Below are 21596 nucleotides of genomic sequence, written 5' to 3' on the forward strand. Positions count from 1 at the left end.
CTTTCTGACTTCCCATAAGAGTCTTGGGGAGCTGAGGAGTATGGGGCGGGCCTATTTTTGGTAGGTGGGTGGAGGAGGTTTCTGGGCCAACCTGGGAGAAACCCCAGGAGAGTGAAGATCAACTCTCCCAGGCAATACCCTGGGCCCAGCACCTTCCTCTACTTTGGATTTCCATAGTCTTCGCCCTGTGTCTGCACTGTCCTTGAATCTGTCACTGTCAGGTAAGGAGATGATCCAGTGTGTTACCGTATCACAGTCTACCGGTGATGACTGATCATTTGAGCTAATCTTACTTTTAAATTATAATATACAGCACAGCCATAATTATAACAATCAGCAACGTATTCATGTACTTCTTTCTTTACAAACTCTACTGCCATTTTTAACGTTTTAATAAGTGTGCTACTTAAAAGTGCCTTAATTATCTTGTTTTGCTTTTCTTAATAATAAGGCTGAATATTCCACATAGCATTTCTATCTGCTCTGGAGTAAAGTGTTCAGATACTTTGATCATTTTCTTATTGTACTGATCTTTATACCTTGTGTATATTGAACTTTAACCATCTTATTTACCCAAACTATTTTCCTTAAATGGCATTTTTTCTCCTTTTCTTGCATTGTTTTTCATCTTTATTTTACTATTGTTATTATATATGAGTTGTTTTTTTTTTTTAATATATAGGAAAGATCTGGCCTATCTTGTTCTTAATAATTGCTACATGAGTTAATCAGTTCATCTTCCACTCATATCTGCAATACATAAGCCATTTTCTTCCAGTTTCTTTACTTGAAACATTTATAAAAATATACATAACTTTAAACAACACAGAAGTTATTATATTGCGTAATGGGGAGATTCTGATTTTCCTCCAGGTCGAGAACGTGTACAGACAAGTGATGCTGTGGTCCCTGATATCGGGGAGAGAGCAGCTCTGACCCTCAGTGTCCTCATCTACAAAACAGCTGTCACTCCCAGTCACTGAGTAGTGTGAGATGACGATTACCTGAGTAAATTGGTGTGAGAGCACTTCATGCTTGGCAAGATACAATATAAAACGGAAGTCACTATCACCATATAATCATCTGGTTAGGATGTATCTTTTTTTTTTTTTTTTTTTTAAGTGAAAGAAACTCTTTCACCTTCAAGTCGTAATCAAAGAAAACACACTCTGGAAAGAGTCCAAACATTCAAAGAACACAAAAGACTACAGTGTGAGGACTAAAATGTTCAAAGACATTTTTTAAAAAGGGAGAGGTGGGGGAGAGGAGCAAAAATCTTATGAGACTTCAACCATTTGCCTGAGCCATAAAGTAGCTTTACGTAGGAAAATCCTACCTTCTTTTGAGCCAACAGTGTTGAAGTAACCAGCAGAGAAACCTCCACTAAAGGCTCCATGAAACCGTTTATACCTTCCTTTTTCATCTCTGACGGTCTGATCTTGAAGAGGAATTGGTTTCTTTGGTCTCTCACCTAAAAAAGAATATTTTGAATGAGAGAGAAGAGAATGGTGAGTTAGAAAGAATTTAGGGAAAAGATCATTTCTTAAACATAGCTTGTTCACTTCTTCTAACTTCAAGTATAACAATTTTGTTTTTATTGTTCTTTTGGAGGGGGGAGGTAATTAGGTTTGTTTATGTATTTTTAATGTATTTTTTAATTAATATTTTATTTTTTAATGGAGGTACTGGGGATTGAACCCAGGACCTTGTGCGTGCTAAGCACACACTCTACAGCTGAGCTATACCCTCCCCCTCAAATACAACAACTTTAATTTGCTATTCCTAGCCCTTAACTGCTTATATAATTCAGAACACCATATTTTATCAAGCTTCTTTATAGTTCTAAGACAATTATAGATTATCTCTTATTTATGTTAGAAATATGTTTTAGCATAAATGGCCTGCCTTTCCCACTAAGTTCCATTATGAAAACTGAATTACATTGGGGGGAGGGTTCAAACAGACAGAGGTGAAATCTGCTGGCAGTAAAGAAGGTAAGTTGCTGGGGTGGCACATGGCATCCAGAGGTTTTCAATATCTCTTCTAGAACTTCATAGCATCCCCAACTCCAGAATTTTTCCATTGGTACTATCCAATTTCCCCAAATCTTAAGAGTGTTCTTATTTCTGGGACTCTCCTGATTCCACAGTTACTGTTCTTTAAACTTACTCATTTTCCTCTCCTGCTGAAAAGGGCTGGGTTGCAACATCACACAAGTGAAAAGGAACTCAAAACATCTTAGCCTCACCTAAAAATTCCTTAGGTTTAAAGTTTCAGGTACCATGAAACAAATTACTGCCTCGTTTTATCAACTCCAATTCAAAATTCTGAATCTACTTAAAATTAAAAGTAACCATCAAGTTATTTTCAAATATTCAATACTGAAAGCAAGTTCCACATTGTGCTGTACACCAGAAATTGACACATTGTAACTGAATGTACTTCAATTAAAAACAAAAAAGAAAGAATGTTAGTTCCACAACAGTTAAGCACGTGGGGTTGAGAGACACAGCATTCTGCATTTTAAAGCCAAATCCACCTTTACTAGCATCAGGGCTTTGGTCATCATAACTTCTCTGTTCCTCAATTTCCTCTTCTGCAAAATGGGGATGACACTAACAGTAATATCTATTTCATAGAGCTGTTATGCAAATTGGATCAGATAATGCCTGGAAAGTGCTTAGCAAGAAGAGGGATACACAATAAATACCCTTCAAGTACTAGCTGTTGTTGTTGTTATTATTATTATTATTACCATTACTATTACTATTACTATTATTATTACATACAGTAGGTAAGATGTGTCCTAAAGCCCATATATATCTGTCGCTTCAATAAATAAGCCAGTTACTACTTCTGGATGATGAAAAAAAAGTAAAGAAACTTCTAGCCTCATAGTCCTAAATTTTTACTTGTAGCTTATGGAGTCTTTGGGTCATTTTTAGAATATAACCCACAGCAGGGCAAGTCAAGAGCTTAGGTTCTGAAGACAGGAGATCTGGGTTCAAATCCCCCTACCCTACTACTTGCTAGCTTTTTGATCTTGGACAAGTTACTTGATCTCTCTAAGCCTCAGCCTCTACAACTGTAAAATCAGGGTAATACGGGACCCACCTTGTAGGATGGTGCTGAGGATTAAAAACCACATGCAGAGAGTTGAGCACAGTGCCTGGCCAGAGCAAAGCTCAGTTAATATCAGCTACAGTTTCATTTTACTCTAAGGAACTGAATTACAACTTGGGTCCCACAATCCAAGATTTTCACCATTTCTTAAAAATACAGAACACACACTCCACTCCTGCATGTGCACCTGGCCTGACTCATGGCTGAGGTGGGGTTACCTCAATCTCAACCTCAGCACTGTTGACACTTTGTGCTGGCTAATTCTTAGTTGTGGGGGACTGTCTTGTACACCATACGATGCTTAGCAGCACCCCCAGCCTGGAACACTAGATGCAATAACATCCTTCTCCCAAAAAAGCATGACAACCAAAAATGTCTCTATACATTGCCAAATGTCGGGGGGGGGGGGGCAGCAAAATCATCCCCTGGTTGAGAACCACCAGGCTGAGGTGACAGAGGATAGTTCCTGCCAATGCTAGGTTCTGCTCTTGCTCTGTTCTCCAGATGCCCCTGATCTGGAAGCAAGATCTGCAGACAACTAAGTACAACCTGACAGCAGATGATGAGGGCCACTCAGGGTGGCTGGCTAGGTCCCACAGGCCTCCTGAAGAGGAGGGGCCACCTCTAATCACAGCACAGGAAAACTCCAGGGAGGAGGTGACATTTCAGCCTGGCCCTGTTATAATTATTGTTACTAATAACAGCTAATCCTTTCCTTTCACACCTGTTGTCTCATTTGTCATACTCTGATAAGGATGCTCTGATTAAGTAACTGCCCTAAGGTCCACACCTAATAAGCAGAAGTCAGATCTCAACTCTGCCCCTAAGCCAAGAATGCAACTCATTCTGTCCTCAACTTGTTCCCCACCAAAAGTTTACTGAGGGCCTTACTGTGGAAGCAGCCCTGTTCTAGACACTGGGTGTGGAAAAGTAAACACAACTCCATCACTGCCCCAGGGCGCTCAGAGCCCAGAAGAGGAGACCTGCATGTACAGGAATTCTTCTGACAATGTGCAAGAACCACAACACCAGAGTCACCCGAGGCATGAGCAGAATTTGACAGCTGCAGATAGAGACACAATTCCCCACAGAGGCGTTAACTCCATCAGTAAACAGGAGGTCTAAAAGGGTAGGTCAGATGTTTTGAGAAAGTAGTCTAGTCTGACTGACAGAAAATGGAACGGGAGGGGCAGATAGTGTACAGGGCCTTGAACGTGGTACTGCGGGGGTCTGTGGTATGTCCTGTGGGGGAAGGGAGCCACAGACAGCTTTATATGGGAGAATCACAGCAACAAGGAAGAGGAAAATGGACCAAAATTAATCTGAGGGCAGGATGAACTGAAGATGAGGAGAGTTCTACAGCCAAGTGAACTTGTCTAAGGAAAGAGTAAATACACACTGTTGTCCCTTCCTTCCAGGCTGGAGGGCCTCTGTGTCTACATGTGACAGTTCGGCCACTGTCTCTTAACCAATAAACCATTCAGTGAGAGCCAGCAACTTTAATTAAGTAATGGAGTCTCTCCTCTACCAGTGTTTGTCTAACCTGTCACTAAAACTTCAAAGCAGGAAGTAAAGGTGGTTATTGGTCTAGTATGTTATATTGTAAAATGTAGTCAGAGTGCATTTAAACTTCAAAGGGCTTAGGAAACAACCAATCAATCCTCAAAAACTCCTAGTACTGAGAAGTTAAAGGACAATTTTAGGCCAGGAGGAAAAAAAAAGTCCCTTCCTTCCACTTCAAAAGTCTGGCTAGACCATTAGGCTTTGTTTTAGGTTTTGTACACCATCAAAACAGGAAGAATTTGCTCTACACTGGAATTTGACACAACATTGTAAAATGATTATAAATCAATAAAAAAAATGTTAAAAACTTTTAAATTTTTTTTAAAAAACAGGAAGAATTAGAAAAATACAGGTCAAATAGTTGATGAATTACAGTATGTCACTTCACAAGGAAACAATCTCCAGACCAGAAATATAGGAATGACACAAACTCCTGCCTAACATGGCTGTCATACTCTCCACCCATGCATGTTTAACCCTGTCCTCTTCCTGCATACCTAAATTCTAACCAGTTTAAGGGATCCCATCCTGCTTTCTTAGGTTTCCCTGTTAGCTTGAGGAGGTTATTTCCTGTCTACATCACACACTTTATCACTTGTGAACCTTGTAATTTTGTTCTCAACTAGATTTGAAACTCCTTAAATTAAGGATCCTTGTCAACAAATTTCTTGAGATCATGGGGTGACGTGTTTGCCAATAAAGTGAACGTGATCTTATTGCATTAAAGAAATACAGTCTAAAATGATGGACGTATCAGTGATGGCTCTGCTCTACCCACACTCTGGTCCCATACTTGGAGAAAGGCTTTGACAAATTAGGGTTGAGGGGACTCTAAACTGAAAGAGAACTGAGGATGTTGAGTGCAGTACAGAGATGTCTTAGAGGAAATGCAAGGGGTGTTGTTTTATTTGGTTTTGTTTTAAGGGTGTTTTTAAACACATAAGCAGCTTTCAGGAGACAAGCATTTCTCTGTCTTTTGTAACCAGAGGGCACAAACAAGGGCAGCATCTTGCAGAAGCTTCTAATGATTAGACCTGTTTGCAGGGAATAAAAGGTAATCAGCAATGTCCCAGAAATACAACTACACTGACATGATGGGGAAAGGGGAGAGTCTGCAAAAACTCCTAGCTCACCGTATTTCCTCTGCCTTTCCTGCAGGGCTAGCAGTGCCATCAGTCTTTACTGGCCAGTCAATCCATACTTCACTGAACAAATCAAGTCGTTAAGTGGATAAGATCAGAAACATGCCCTCACCCCTACATTCACCTTGCCCTCACCCCTACATTCCACCAGCAAGTCCGGTCAGCTCTGCTTTCAAACTACATCTCAACCCAGAGTACTACCGTCCATCGCCACGGCCAACACTCCAGTGCAAGTCACCATCCTTGCCAGGCCTCTTTGTGCTAATCTCCCTACTTCACTCTTGCCCACCCCTAACCTGCCTACCCTCAAATCGAGGTCATAATCTTTAACACATACATCCCTCCCTGTGTAAACTGCCCCGTCCCCACGACTTTTCTACACTTAGTATAAAATACAAACTCCCTGACCACACCAAGTGAGATCCAACCCTCTGATACCATCTTCTACCAGCCGCCCCCTGGTGCTGTTTGCTCCACCCATATCAGGCCTGCTTGTCCCTCAATTTGCCAAAACAGCTCCGACTTTAGAGCCTTTGCACTTGTTCGCTCTGCCCAAATTGTTCGTCCCCCAGATCTTCACACGGTAGGTTCCTTCTTTGTTTCAAGTCTGAGCTCAAATGTCCTCTCCTAAGAAAGACACTGCCTGCCCACCACCCCCGCGCCCCGCTCTCACACGTTTGTCATCTTTCTATTTCCCATCCCGCCGGGCCTCCCATCCGTCCCTCCAAAACGTGAGCACCGGGAAAGCACAGCGCTCGCCGCTCCGGTCGCTGTACGCAGGGCCCGCAGCAGAAGAGACTTTTCCCCAGGCTAGACAAGGTATGGAACAGGATTGTGCGTTTCTGCCCAAATTTTAGACCCCCTGGCCTGTTTTCCACAGACCCCGGCGTCCAATCTGGCCCGCACCTTCTTCCAGGGGCTCCAGGCCTGTCCCATAGCTGACCAAATCCTCATCGCTGTCGCTGTCCAGCGCCGCCATCCTGCTCCCTTCCGGGCCCCGCCCCCTCGCTACGGAGGCCTCAGCGGGCCAAATCTCTTTCGCTCTTTCTTCTCCGCGAACCGAAGACGCTCTAAGCGTGAGATTTCGGAACACGCTCACCTAGCCCGGCAAGCCTCTCGCCTCGGTTCTGCGCCTGGAGGTTCTCAAACTCGTCTTATGGAAGGCGAACCTGGGCAGGAGCGCGCGCGCGCGCATACACACGCGCCCGCGCACACACACACACACTCTGTATATATCACCCTTAGGTTTACATAAGCGGAGTCCCCTTCCAGACCTCTGAAAGGATTATTCACAGACACGAGAACCCTGATGGCCATGGTGAAGGCAGCTTGGGACAACACTTGATCAAGGAGAAAAATAAAGGAAGAAGAGATTAAAAGAAAAGGAGGGGAGAAAGGGGTTGGGGGAGCGAGAGGAAAACAGGAATACAGAGAAAAACGGAAAGAAAATTGGAAAGAGAAAGAAAAAGAGAAAAAGCAAGCAGAAAAGCAAAAAGTGAAGTGAGGTGGGGTTAGTGACGCTGAGGGCCGCCTTATTGAACCTAAAGAAACAAACTTCTGTCAAATGGGGCGCCGTTATCCTACCCCAAACCTCCTTCTTAGAGAAGAGAGAAATGAAACTCAGCTAGTAAGAGGTGAGGCTGAAATGAAAACCAGACCCTAAGCCCAGGTTTTCAAAACTTGAGTTAGAAGTCTGCGTGAGGATGTTGTTAAAACGGCCCTCTTACCCATCCCCCAGGCCTCCTGAATCAGAATCAAGCACACTCTGGCCTCAGGGCCTTTGCATTCACTGCTCCCTCTGCTTGAAATGTTTCTCTCCCACACACCCCCCCCTCCCAGATACCACGCGCTTGACTCATTGCCTCACCTCTTTCATGTCTCTGTTCAAAGGTTACTTTCTTAGTGAAGACTTCTCTAACTCTAGTTTTAAAACAACCCTTAAGATCCGTGCGCTGGGCCCTGGAGCGGGACCCGGCGGGGGAGGGGTGGGGCCAGAGGGTGGGAGGGATGGGCGGGGACCGGTCGGGGGTCCAGGCCCAAGCGCTGGAGACCCCAGTCCCCGGAAGGAGGGATCCCTGACCCGCCTGGGCTCCGCTTCCAGACGAGAGGGTCCGGAGCGCCCAGCTCCCCGGGGCTTCGCCGGCCGGGGGCTCTGGGCTGCGACGCGGCGCCGCATCACTGGCGAGGCCTCGGGTGCCCGCTGACCCTGAGCGGCTCCTCCAGCGATGTGACTCAGCCAAGTGCCCTTGGCTCTCCGGGCCCACCTTCTCTCTGTAAAACCGCGGAGCGGTCTGGACCACGTCCCTGCTCCCTCCTCCAGGCTAGGCTGTTTTCGCTCTGCCTGTGACCGACATGGGGCCTTTGTAGCCCGAGGCCTCTTAGGAGGCCTTAGCTCTGCCAGGCCCACACCCACAGAGTGCATTAATAAACACTCACAAAGGTATTTACCATTTTGCTTGTGAAAAGAAGGGGAAAAAAAAAAAAAAAAGAAAAAAACCAACCCTTACTCTACTATATATTTTATATGTTAAAATGTGTATTTTAAATTTTTGTTTTATGTATTTCATATTACCCTAAGATACATTTTCTGCAACACTGAACACCTTCCATAATTTGGTTTACTTATTAGGTCTATTGTCTTTCCCCATTGGAATGTAAGCTCCAAGTAGACAGATTTGGAGCTTTTTTTCTTTTTTTGCTGTATCAGAGCTTAGAACAGTGCTTGGAATGTAGTAAGCACTCAAATAATTTTGAAGAAAAGAATGAATAACTGATTGAGTAAGTCATTGTCCATGACTTTAAAAAAAAAAAAAGTTATTTTAAAAACACAGCCTAGAAGCTTTTGGCAGGTCTCCCATTGAAAAGTGGAGTCCATGTCTCCTCCCCTTGAACCTAGGCTCCATGACTGCTTGACCAAAAGAATACAGTGAAAGTGATAATATAACATTGCCCACACCCAACCTTTAAGAAACTGGTAGCTTCAACTTTCTGTTTCTTGGGATGCTGGCCCTTGATGGACCCAGCCTCCATTCTGTGCGGAAGCCTAGGCCATGAGGAGAGGCTATGTGTGGGCATTCCAGCCCATGACCCAGCCAAGGTTCCGGTTAACAATCAGTATCAATCACCAGACACGTAAGCAAGGAAGACTCAAAATGACTCCATTCTTGGGAGGGTATAGCTCAAGTGGTAGAGTGCTTAATTAGCATGCACAAGGTCCTGGGTTCAATCCCCAGTATCTCCTGGAAAAATAAATAAATAAATCACATGCCCCCTCAACAAAAAATTTTAAATAAATAAATTAAATTAAGTTAAACACACACACACACACACACACACACACACACACACACACACACACCCAAAATGACTCCTTTTCTAACAACCATCTGACTATGACTGCATAGACCACAAGCAAGAACCCCCTAGCTGAGTTCAGTCACCTCTGGAACCATGAGTGATAATAATAAAATGATTGTTCTTGTTTGGACCCATTAAGATTTGGGGTAGTTTGTTAACATCAATAGGTAACTGGAATGACATAGATGATAGAAAACTATAAAGCATTTAAAAATGCTGATGGAGAATGATCGCCAACATATGCTGTTAAATGAGCAAAATCAGAGGAGACAGAGTACACAGGGTGTTGCCATTTATATTAAAAGAAAACATAAATTGCCAAATATATTGTGGCCATTATGTCTACAACATAGGGATACAGTACATCCACAAATATGCTGTAATATATCTGAATTGAACTCCCCAAAGAAAGTGATAACAGTTGTTGCCACTGATCAAAGGAAATCAGGGTAAGAGAGATACATGTATACAGCATTGTACCATTTGAATTTTTATTTTTAGCTACCTCCCTGGTATTGTTTCCAAAACACTTTTTGTCTGTGTCTTAGTTTTCATTTTAAAGGTTTTTGTATGTATTAGCCCCTTTCCTTCCTTGAGAAATTTTAAGTACAAAAGGGAAAGCATCCATCTTTGTTTCTTGAAGCCCTGCAGGGACCCAGCATCATCCTTTGACTATCAACTGTCAGTGGGAATAAATGTAGATATTGAAAGTAAAGAAGGTTGGGGGCTAGTCCATACACATAGACAAATCATGAAGCTCCATGATTTTATTTATAAACTACCTCCAACTAATTTTCTTACAGCTTATTGCTACTAAAGAGGCAAGCAAAAAAACAATAAATTTATTACTGAAAGTTTATTTAACTGGATTTCTGACAACCACAGCATTTGGTGAAACAGTAATAACCAATCTTTCTGGTCTTCAGAAGGAGCGACTGGGTGCTTCATCTGCAACCCTTGTCACTTACGTACCCAATGCTCCCGATTCTTGGCATCAGGAACCTACAAACAATGCGTTTTTATGCAAAGCTGTAGAAGCATTAATACCATATACACTTCCTTCCTTACTCAGACAAGTAAGAAAGCACAAATGTCAGGATCTTATCAGGAAACTGCACATAGGAAAATGAGCTGAATAACCTGGGCAGGGAGTAATTTCTTCCTCATGGTCCACACATGAGTGTTGGCAGTGGGATGGTTATTCATGACATACAAAGAAAACTGCTCTATATCTTGGCTATTGTATATAGTGCTGCTATCAACATTGTGTGTCTTTTCACATTAGAGTTCCCTCCGGATATATACCCAGAAGTGTGATTGCTGGATCATATGGTAAGTCTATTTTTAGTTTGTTGAGGAATCTCCATACTGTTTTCCATGATGGCTGCACCAAACTACAGTCCTACTAGCAGTGTAGGAGGGTTCCCTTTTCTCCACTCCCTCTCCAGAATTTATCATTCATGGACTTTTGAATAAAAGTCTGACAGGTGTGAGGTGATACCTCATTGTAGTTTTGATTACACAATAGCCAAGACATGGAAGCAACCTAAATGTTCATCGACAGATGATTGGATAAAGAAGTTGTGGCATATTTATATAATGGAATACTACTCTGCCATAAAAAAGAATAAAACAATGCCATTTGCAACAACATGGATGGACCTAGAGATCATAATTCTAAATGAAGTAAGCCAGAAAGAGAATGAAAAATACCGTATGATATCACTCATATGTGGAATCTGAAAAAAAGAAAAAGGACACTATGAACTCATCTACAAAACAGAAACAGACTTGCAGACTTAGTAAACAATCTTATGATTACTGGGAACAGAAACAGACTCACAGACTTAGTAAACAATCATGGTTACTGGGGAAAAGGGGTGGGAAGGGATAAATTTGGGAGTTTGAGATTTACAAATGTTAGCCACTATGTATAAAAATAGATTTTAAGAAAGTTTCATCTGTATAGCACAGGTAACTATGCTCAATATCTTATAATAATAATAACCTTTAATGAAAAAAATATGAAAATGAAAAAAAAACTGCTCTGTATGCTTGTGAATCAGTCACTCATTTTTTTCCCCACTGAATATTCTTATTGAAATACAGCATATGTACAGACAAATGCACAAATCATAAGCACACAGTTCTGTGCATTTTCACAAAGTGAACACACCCATATAACAACAGGTAGATCAAGAAATAGAAATTTTCCAGACTCCCAGAAGCAATAATCCCAGAACAGATTAAATTTATCTATTTTGTCCTTTATAATAAAATGGAATCATACTGTATTTTGTTTGGCTTCTTCAGCTCAACAATATTTTTGTGAGTTACTTATCCATTCTAAAGCTGATGGGCATTTGAGTAGTTTCTCCCTAAGGGCTATTTTGAAAAGTGTAGCTATGAATATTCTTGTACATGTTTTATGGAGGACAGATGTACGCATTTCTGTTGGGTATCTACCTAGACTTGGACTTGCTAGATCATAAGTTATGCACATATTCCTCTTTAGTAGAAAATGCCGAACAGTTTTCCAAAGTGGTGGTACCAGTTTACACTCCCACATGTAATGTATGAGCTTCTGGTTGTCCCACATTCTTTTGGTATTTTTTGCCATTCTGTCACTCATTTCTTTTTAATCCATAATCACTTCCCAATATGCCAAAATAAATCACAAAGGATTTAAATCCTCTTAAATCACAGAGAACAGTGTAGTGTAGCATAGTGCGTGGTGTAGCACCAGGCAGCCTAACTTACCAGACTGGTGACCTCTGAGCCACAGTGTCTTCCTCTGTAAAATGGGGATGATAAAGTACCCACTTCACAGGGTGGTGGACTGACTGAGATCATGCATGCAAAGTACATAGTATAGTGACTGGTATAGAGTGAGTATGCAATAAACTACTGCCCTGCATAAGACCATATTTCAGAGCTGGGGAAACTGAGGCCACAGGGATTAAAAGGATCTGGCCAAGGTGACTCAGTAGTAAAACCTGGTGTGGTTTTCTCAAGTCAGTCTTAAAAATTTCTAAGAATTTTTTCATAAAAATTGTAAACTGGATCTACATTTACAATGAATTTTATTCACTTGTATTCACACATTATGAATTTTATTCACAATGAATTTTATTACCGTGTAATTTCTACTTCTAACTTGGCAGATTTCATCAGATTCTCCAAGAGAGGATGTAGGTCAGACTGCCCTCCAAGAAAAGCCCAGTGCTCCTTTTGTCACCAAGCAGGTCTTAGGAGGAGAGATTTGCATTTTACTTGGAGAAACTGAGTCCCTGAACAGTCAACTATTGGCCTCTGCCAGATGGTAAAACAAGGACTTGACAAAATAGTTGTTTGCAGTTGAGATTTTAACCTTTGCCTATCTCAGAAATTCCCATCCAACTCAACTCTTTTGTTAGGAACACAAGGACTCATTGGCAGTTCTTGTGACACATACCACCAACTGGTTAACAAATAGGAGGTTAGATGTTACTCTCCTGCTGGGTCAGCAGCAGCAGCTCTCATTTCCTGATCACAGCAGGATCAGAGATATGGGGTCAGGCCTAGGAGCCATGAGAATGTCTTGAGATGTCTGGTCCTACCCAGCCCCAAGGAGTGACACGCAGAATGCTTACGTGGCCAGGAGATGCCTGCTGGGATGCATAGAGAAGCACTTCTTTTTCTTGGAAGACACCCAGGAGATAGTCTCAGGGTGGACTGGTGTGTTTTTACCACCATATGTTCTTTTCTTGCTCTTATTCTTTTTTAATAAAAGAAGCAGCCCTCAGAAGGCAAAAGGGTTGGGCTAGATTAATTAGCAGATTTTGGTTCTCATTATATTTACTTAAATGTGTCTCTCCCTATAAGGCAAAATACTGCTGGTTTTCCCCTTGTGGTTATGACAGTTATCTTTTAAAATAAAGTTTGTTTAAATAAAATGAGTAATTTTAAAGGAGGCCAGTAAGACAATAATAGTACAAGTGACAAGTTTATATGATAAATTATAAAGACGATTGGAGCTTCAAGGTAGTAGAAGGAGATGACACAAATCTGAAGGCGGTAGGGAGTGATCGGAGTCAGCAGCCCTGAACTAAAAACCTATCTCAGCCACTAATGGGGAGTGTGCCCTTAACCACTTCACGTTACTTCACTAGTCTTCTCACTTGTCAAACGGAGATTATTTAATCCTTTTACTTGCAGAAGGGTCGTGAGAATGAAACAGAATATCTGTAAACTTTTTGGCTAGAGTAGAGGTTCTATTAGTGATAACTTTAGTAGTAGTAGTAGTCGTTGTTGTTGTTTTATAAATGTAATAGAGTGACCCAACACCCCAAGATCCCTGAAACAGAAGCAGTTGTTTTTAAATCCCAGAGTGGGGAGGGGAGCAGATTAATTATAGCTTGACAGACAATGCTGAAATTAACTTGATACTCACTTCCCACCCTAAGAGACAAGGGAAGTTTCTGCAGCTACCACAGAGTTCCCCAAACACCTGTTCCAGCACCGGGCTGGTTAAGACAGTTCAGATTTCTCAGCATTAAAACAGGCTTCCCAGAAAACGCCTTTTCTTGTGCAGCATCTCAGAGCTGGCACATAGAAATGACTAGTTTTTCGTGTTTGTTTGTTTGACATTTGCTTGGTTGTTGTCACCGTTTATTTTAAACTCTCCAACACTCCAAAGGTAACTTTTTTTTTTTTGCATGAGCTTTTGTCACTTTATTGTTAACCAATGAATGCTATACAAAATTACAGATGTAATTGTAACTTAATTGTAAAACACAAAATTATGCTAATGGTAAAAGCCTGTTGGAATTTGCCAAAAACTCATTAATATATTACATTTTTTTTTAAATAAGAGAAGGAAACGCTTGGCTTGTTTTGAAAGCAGTGTTGTGTTATCTATCTACCTGTGGCATCTACCGCCACTGCCGTACTCAGCCGTTGCAGCTCAAAGGCGTCCCTTGGTTGGGGAGGGGATAGGAACTGCAGGACAGCGGCCAGGAGGGGCGTGGGCCCGAGAGCTGGGGGGCTTCCCCCTCCAGCAGCACAGTCTCAGCCTCCTGTCTGCCAGACTTCTGCCCTCGAAGTCCACTGATCAGCTGGGAGTAGGAGAGAGGGCGGTGCGATCCCTGTTTCTAGGAGTCCTCCTTCGCTCCTAAGCTATCTGCGTCCCTAAAACGCAGCTAAGGGTTTATAACCCACTTTGTTGCAATACCTTCCACCACCTCGAGAGAGGGCGATCCGGCCCGATTCTGCAGTAGAGAAAACTAAGATTTCAAGTGGTTAAGAAACGTGCTCAAGGACATTCGCCGCGTCTGTTGGGCACGAAACGCCTTCCGGGGATCCCTCCTTGGGTGGGCTTCTCTTCCCTCGCCATCGGTGACCCCCAGCGGACCCGCTTAGTCTCTGCAGCGGGCGAGTTGGGGGACAGGGGGTAGATCGCCGCGCCAACCGGACTGAGTCACCCGCCGAGGCCATAGGTAGCGCAGCCAACTCTCCCTCAGCGTCCCCGACCCGGCCCCGGGGTCCCTTTCGGCGAGAAGCTGTTCCTGACCGCTCCGCCTAGGGCCCAGCGCTCCCGCCGCATCCCCGATGTGGCGTCAGGTCTGGTCACTGTCCCATCGGGGTCCGCGTTCCTCTGTTGAGGAGCCGCGACTTCACCCGCGCACGCATTTACCGTCAAGGGTCCAGACGAGGGCCCGGTCCCCAATCCGGGCCTCGCTGCAGCCGCAGAGACCCCCGGCCCGCTCCGGCGCCAGCGGACTGAGATTGCAACGACACCCAGATTAAGAGCCTGAGGCGCGGGGAGAGCGGGCGACGAACCCGGGGTCTCCCGCACTCCGCTGGGCCAAACTCGCCTGGGGCGCCGGCTGCGGGAAACCAATCCGGGTCCGGGGCGGGGCCGGAGGCATGGTCTCCGTGGGCCCCTCCGGGTCTCCAGGGCTTGGAGCCTGTCCTCAGGCGTGGCTGGAGGGGCGGTCGCGCGGACGGGGCGGGACGGGGGCGGGGCCGGGCTCCCTCAAGGGCTGGCGCGCCACTGAGCTTCAGTCAGTGCCCCGCGCCCGCGCAACTAGCATGACCGATACACTGCTGCCCGCGGCTCCCCAGCCGCTGGAGGAGAGCGACGGCTACTTTCGGAAGGTGGGCAGCTTTGGGCGGGCTGGAAGTCTGCGGGCTCCAGACCTTTTCCCCCCGGGCTGTGGAACGCGTGGCTGGGGTCGACCAGGCCTGGAGGGGGAGGGGGCGTACTGGCCAGGGGCGCGCGGGGCGGAGGCTCGGGGTGAGGGGCGCGCCCGCAGTGCACCCGGCGCCCGAGAGCAGGTGACTTCCGGGGCGGGGAGGAGGGCGCCTGGAGCTGCCCCGCGCAGGTGTCGGCGGAGGATGGGGCCAGGAGGGGGTGCTTGGGGTCGCTCCCGCCGGCCGTCCCGCGCCCCTGGGGAAGGGATCCGTTTCTAGCGCTCTGGAGCCCTCGGCCTCGCGGCGTGTGGGGGACCTGAGCCCATCTTCCACCCGAGCGCTTGGCTGGGGCGCGTGGAAATAGAAGGAACACCCCCAGGAGGGTTGGCGTTCCCCCTTTGACTCTAGAATACTTCTAGTGTTCGCCTCTTTTACTTTTTAGAGGGTAGGAGGCCACCTCAGGCGTCGCCTCCTTCTCTGCCCCAAGTCACCCAGGAGGGCGTGCGCGCCACAGACGCAAGGGCCGCGGTCTCGCCGCTTCTCCACTTCAAGCTAAAGCGGATTTATCCGATTGTTGGAGATCTACGGGGAGTGCGGGCTCCGCGGGAGCTTGGCACATAGCGTGGGCTCCCTCCCAAGGGGTAACAAGTCTTCAGCTCTGTCCCTCAAAAGCGACCCCAATCCATGGAGCGGGGTTGCTAGGATGCCCACAGGTGGTAAGGCCTGGGCTACAAAGATGCTTTTGAGCCTGGGGTCACCGTGACACCTATCCTTTCTCCTTATGGGTCCCTGTGAGTCTAAAAATAGCCTTTGGAACTTGGCCAGGCTTGACTGGGTGGGTTGAGAAATTGTTTTTTTATATATGACGGTCGGCAGAGTGCGTAATTATAAACAGGGAAGTGAAACTCTTTCCCACAGAACAATCAATTCTTAATTGTTCCAAGCCTAAAGATCCGGTTGGTGAATGCACTTGGCATCTTCCTCCTTCTCCCTTGACATCTTCCTCCTTCTCCCTTGACGCTGCCTTTGGACTTTTGCTCTCTGGTGTGGGGCAGTGGCCCCAGGGGACAGGCAAGCGGGGACGCTGGAAACAGGTGAGGACAGAGTTGGAAAAAATCTTTTCGGTTAAATTGCTTTCAGCATTAAAAAAAAAAAAAAAAAAGAGTAGTTTTAAGGTATAGTTAAGTTAAAACATGTCATCATGGAATTACAGGATTACTTCTAATTATATGTGGCATTTGGGACAGAGGATCACAGGCCATAGAATTGCAGAAGGAGGCCAGGCCTGGGAATCCCTGATCTCAGCCCTAGGGCCTCAGAGCCTGATTGCCACTCCCACAAAATTGCTTTGTAGCCTCCAGCAAGTTGCTCCCTCTCTCTGGGATTTCATTTCCTCCCTGAATTGTTTGTCCTCTGAAGAGTGGAGATCTGGACCTCCAGCAACATCTGGGGGAAATGACAGAGGGAGGGGCAGAAGACATAGTGAACACCTGCAAGGGTTATGTTCCCTAGTCTTCTGAAACAGGTTTTCCAGGGCAGGATCTGCATAGGAAGGAAAGTGGATGGCAACGAAGCTGTGAAAGGATTCAAAGCTAAGTGTTTTTAAGGTGCAGGTTCTCTGGTGGTAGATAAGAGAATAATGGGTGCAAAATAAGATGAATCACTGGTTTGCAATTAGAAATAATACCTCTTTTGAAAACGAGACCTGGTAATGATCATTGTGCTATGTCATACTAGTCCAAAGAATGTTCTTTGTGCAAGGTTAGTAGAAGGTGTTGATGTGGAACCCTCCCTGATCTGTGATCTAAGCCAGTTTGTCCTAAAACAAGTGCTTCTTGAATGAAAGAAAGGTAGACGTTACACAGGTGAAAAAGGGGAGGAAGAACACTTTGGGTAGAGAGAACAGCATAGGTGAAGGCATGGGATTGTGAGCACCTGTGAGTGAACTCTCTGGGGTGTGGAGGTGTAAATGGGAACTAGGCTGTTCAGGGGTCATGCATTCTGGGTGCATGGGAAGGGAACCCAGAGATCCATAAAAATGTTTAATGCAGGACCAGACATGTGAGATTTATGTCACAGAAAGACGACTTTGACAACTGAGTGGTCAGCGGGTGGAGGATGGGGAAGAGGCAGTGGTGGAGCCAGGCAGGGAGGAATGGGGAGGGTTTATCCCCCTCTAATCCTCATTGTCTCCGCCCTACTCTGATACCGACCACTGATGACTTTTCAGTTGGTTATGTAAAGTACAGCCTCATCACTCATCCTTTCCACCAGCTTGCAGCCCCTAACTCAAACCAGGGGTCCAGACTAGATGGAGGCAGGGATTCCAGTGGGGAAAGTGGAATGATGAGAGCCTGAGCTAAGTGGGGGTGGAAAGTACTAACGGACAAGATATGGTGGGGGAAGATGCTGCGGGACAGGAGCCCAAAACGTCTGCCTTAGGGGTCTGGGTAGAGGGTCAGCGCTTCACAGGGGTTGAGGAACCAGGAGACTGGTGTCGGGGGCAGTGGATTTGAGGCCCCCAAGAGACATATGAGTAGTGGTCCCGGTGGAGAGAGTCCACTCCGTAGACCTGGCAGCCACGAGAGTTCCCTGGCTGGAGATGCAGCTTTAGTGGGGACATCAGTGTGGGAGGCAGTGGGATGTTGTGAAAAAGGACCCAAAACAGAGGGAAATAATACCTCCACTGAAGGGACAGGCAGAGATGGGAGGGAAACCAGGAGAGTGACAGTGTCAAGGCAGCTGAGGCAAGAAAGCCATTTTAGTGGAGAGGAGAGGCTGATAAGTCAAAAGAGCCCTGGAAAATACTGGATTTAGTCCTTTAGGAGGTGGAGAATTGGAGACAAAAGTCTTTGTGATGAGGTGGGGGGTGGGGAGAAGGGCAGAGCAGATAGTTACTAGAAGGGGGATGCGGGTAGAGGAGAGAAGAAGGCAGGTTTGTTTCGAATGATAAGGGAGGTCTAGAGCCTTTTTAAAGCTGAAAGTGAAGAAGTTGTGGGGGGCAGGGTTTGAAGATTCAGGGAGAGAGAGCAAGCTGTGTGGAGAGGTCCCTGGAGGCCAGGATTGGAAACAGCTGGGGCACATATTAGCTGGATGAGCCAACCAGGGGCAGTGAGTGAGGACCCCAGACTGGAGATGTAATCGGGTCATCAGACAACTGCTCCTAAGGCGGTTCTCCCCTCCTTCCCCCCAACTCCATCTTATCTTGAGGATTTTACACACATTTACAGGACCAAATTAATTTCCACTAAAGTCAAGTTTCTCCTTCATCTTGTTCTCTTTATCCTACCTTGCCTCCCCTTCCTCCTCTCTCTTTTTTCTTTTTTCTTTTGAGCAGGGGAGGGCGATGATTAGTTTTGTTTATTTATTTTTAGAGGAGGTATTGGGGTTTGAACCCAGGACCTCATGCATGCTAAGCATGCGCTCTACCACGAGCTATATATCCCCTGGCTTCCTCTTCTCTTGAATGTGCCATTCTGCTCCATTCATTCAGAAAGCATTTACTGAATGACAGCTCTGAGCCTGACTGCTGTCACGTTCTGGGCACACTTGACCCTGGCTTCTGTGGCAGTTCATGGCAGGCCTCATTTGTTGGGGTGCCAAGCAGTGCTGGGAGTTGGATAGCTCAGGCCATGCTTGAATAAGAATCAGCTTCTTAGATTTAGTCCAGAGAGCAGAAAGTAGAGGGTTCCATGGTCCATATTCAGAGCTTCAAGTCTGTTTTGTGAGACTTGCACACAAAATGAAGACTAATTTCCCAAAAGTCCACTCTACCTGCTGGTCCTGGACCCTGAATGTGTAAGACAATCATTGGCAGAGAGGGAAGCCCCCTGGCAAATTAGGGTCTTTTGGGGGATGTGTGGGATATGACATGGCTTTACTGAGTCCAAGGACACAGACTCAATTTGACCCCAGGTCAGGCACGGACACCCTCAGCTCAGATCCCGGCCTCCTGAGCTAGCAGCCTGAGGGGATCTCTGAATTAAAAACAAACAAAAAGTGCAGAATACTTTCTGGTCTGTCGCAATAAGTTTCTCTCTTCTCTGGCTTCTCACTTTTCTTTCTTTACATTAATATGTTTAAATAGAGGTACAGCTATATAAGAATAATTAAATAATAAATTACTTTCTTAAAAGAATGACCAGTGGAAGTGGAGCTTCTTTTTCCCAAACAGATTTTTACAGTCCTCCTAAATGAAAGTCTTGGAAGAATGTGTGTTCTGGCCTATTGTTAACACAGAGTAATAGAAGTTTCCAAGACACTGCATCCTGAGAGCTGGTCCCGTCTCCGGGGCTCTCCGGGGTCTGTAGTCCTAAAACCCACAGGAAAACTTGTTCTTGGCCAAAAGAAAACCAGCCAGAGAAAAGCTCGAGAAAGATGTTCCCGGGGCTGTTGAAAGGTCTTAGCAGTATGTGGAAGAAGAGAGTGGTTACAAAGTGCAGCATTGTGGGACCTTATCTGCCTCTTCATCCTCTGGGAACGCTAATGACCCAAAATGAATTTAGCTCTATTGTTTTTACTCAAGAGCTGGAGGAGAAGTTGTTTCTTGTTCACAGAAGCTTCCAGGCTAGACAGGGCCCCAAGGTTCACCGTGTCCTGGTTTATGGCCCCTGTTTACTCTGGATTTCCTCAAGGCTCCAGCAGAGAAGGAAGGAGAAGAATTCTTTTTTTTTTTTTAATCCAAAGGCTCATCTTAGGTTCTTCTCTGCACCATTCATCTTAGTGGGGTGTACTTTCATGGTAGCATCATACATAAGCACACTTGTGTAGGGGGAAGCGTTCTGCTGGGCTGAGTCCGAGGAACACAGTGTGGGTCATGGGGGTGCATCAGCTCCAACTTTACTGGGCCGTGATGATGTCTCTTCAGGTGTTTGGACACATCCCCTTGGAGCCTTTAATCCTTTCCCAGGTAGGAGAGTGGGGAGGGAGGCAGAGGGGTGAAGGTTTGTGATGCTGCTTCCTACCCACCCCCTACCCCACCATGGTCTGAGGCAGGTCCTGAAGCCCAGGCTGGATCCAGGCTGATCGTGGCCTTGATGAGGGTCTGCCCAGCTGCACTGGTACACACCAGCGACCCAGAAGGCGTGTCGCACAAACACCGGTGCGCGTTGCTGGATCCTGGCCAGGAGGGGGTCCCCTGGCAGAAGCAGAATTTTCAGGTGACTCAGAGGAGAGTCAGTGTGATGAGCTGTAACTCTGTAAATGTCCCTTGCTTCCTGGGGCAATTTGGACAGATTCCAAGACACCACCTGATGATCCTGGGCATTGGCTTTAGAGTGATCACCACTTCCTCCTTTGGCTCAGGTACTGGAGTCTCGTGACACAAAGGCTACATTGGAGGTGGCCACAGAGGACAGTGGAACTGCAGGTGCAGCTAAGCCAAACTGGGTGTCAGACTGAGTGCCTGGCAGAGCGGGCAGCAAGAGGTGCTGGCCGGGGCCAGGTCTCCTGCCAGAGACAGGGAGAGATGCAGGGCCATCTGGCTGTCCTAGTCAGACCTGCAGAGCTCACCATGGCTGTGTGCCTCAGAAAATCCCAAGTTTCGATTGGATTCTAAGAGGAGAAAACAGCAAATGATCAAAAGCAACTTCAGAAAGTGTCTCTTTTTCTCCAATATTATTGTATTAGGACAGTAACATAAATAGTAAAAAGGGTAATTACAGAGGCGAATAAAATCATGCACGTATACCAGTCCCCCCCTCCGCCCCTACACACCCAACCACCCACGTTCTAGGTAAAGACAGTAAACTATTGGTGAATACATCCTACCAGTTGAAATAAACATGTCATTAGCTGAGTCTGGAAATACATTTGACTCCTGGAAATTTTGGTGATTGTAAATCTTTGTCATTCATTCAGCATGTTGGAAAATAACTGTGAGTGGCACACACTTTGTGCACACACAGTAGGTGTTTATAAAGGTTTGTAGAAATGACTGAAGGGAGCCTCTAGTTAAAGATTATGGCCAAGTGTTGATTTGTATTGTGGCCTCCCTACCCCCATGGGGATGGATGGAGACACCCGAGGGAGGCATCTGGCAGAGATCCTGAAAGGGCAGAAGTCCTCTTTACAAGTGCCAGATTCTTGTTTTAATTTTTATGGACGTGGAAAAGCTAGATTCTGTCAATCTAAACTGCCCTCAATCTCCAGCATGGTGAAAAGTTAAATTAGATGTATGTGTGTATTGCAGGGTATTGTTTGCTATTTTTGTGCCTTCTGGTTGACAACTTCTGGCTA

General features: G+C 45.5%; 2 protein-coding genes and 1 long non-coding RNA gene across 3 annotated transcripts in view; 1 reads left to right on the top strand and 2 right to left on the bottom strand.

Moving 5' to 3' along the window:
• Positions 1 to 6855, bottom strand: part of GPATCH1 (G-patch domain containing 1) — a 33075-nt gene extending 26220 nt beyond the window's left edge. Inside the window, 2 exon segments of the mRNA XM_006173651.3 lie at positions 1337 to 1471; positions 6735 to 6855. Coding sequence (XP_006173713.2) covers positions 1337 to 1471; positions 6735 to 6807 — 208 coding nt within the window. The 5' untranslated portion in view covers positions 6808 to 6855.
• Positions 5565 to 5988, bottom strand: LOC116665715. Its single transcript, XR_004322362.1, has 2 exons — positions 5820 to 5988; positions 5565 to 5720 (listed from the first exon to the last, which is right to left on the bottom strand). It is a non-coding gene; the product is annotated as an uncharacterized LOC116665715 (long non-coding RNA).
• Positions 6856 to 15176: 8321 nt separating the features above from the next.
• RHPN2 (rhophilin Rho GTPase binding protein 2) overlaps positions 15177 to 21596 on the top strand; it is a 50116-nt gene continuing 43696 nt past the window's right edge. The window contains exon 1 of the mRNA XM_032486199.1: positions 15177 to 15323. Within this exon, the coding sequence (XP_032342090.1) occupies positions 15258 to 15323 (66 nt within the window). The 5' untranslated portion in view covers positions 15177 to 15257. The remainder of the gene's footprint in view (positions 15324 to 21596) is intronic.

The sequence above is a fragment of the Camelus ferus genome, chromosome 9, assembly GCF_009834535.1.
Source record: "Camelus ferus isolate YT-003-E chromosome 9, BCGSAC_Cfer_1.0, whole genome shotgun sequence".
Taxonomy (NCBI): domain Eukaryota; kingdom Metazoa; phylum Chordata; class Mammalia; order Artiodactyla; family Camelidae; genus Camelus; species Camelus ferus.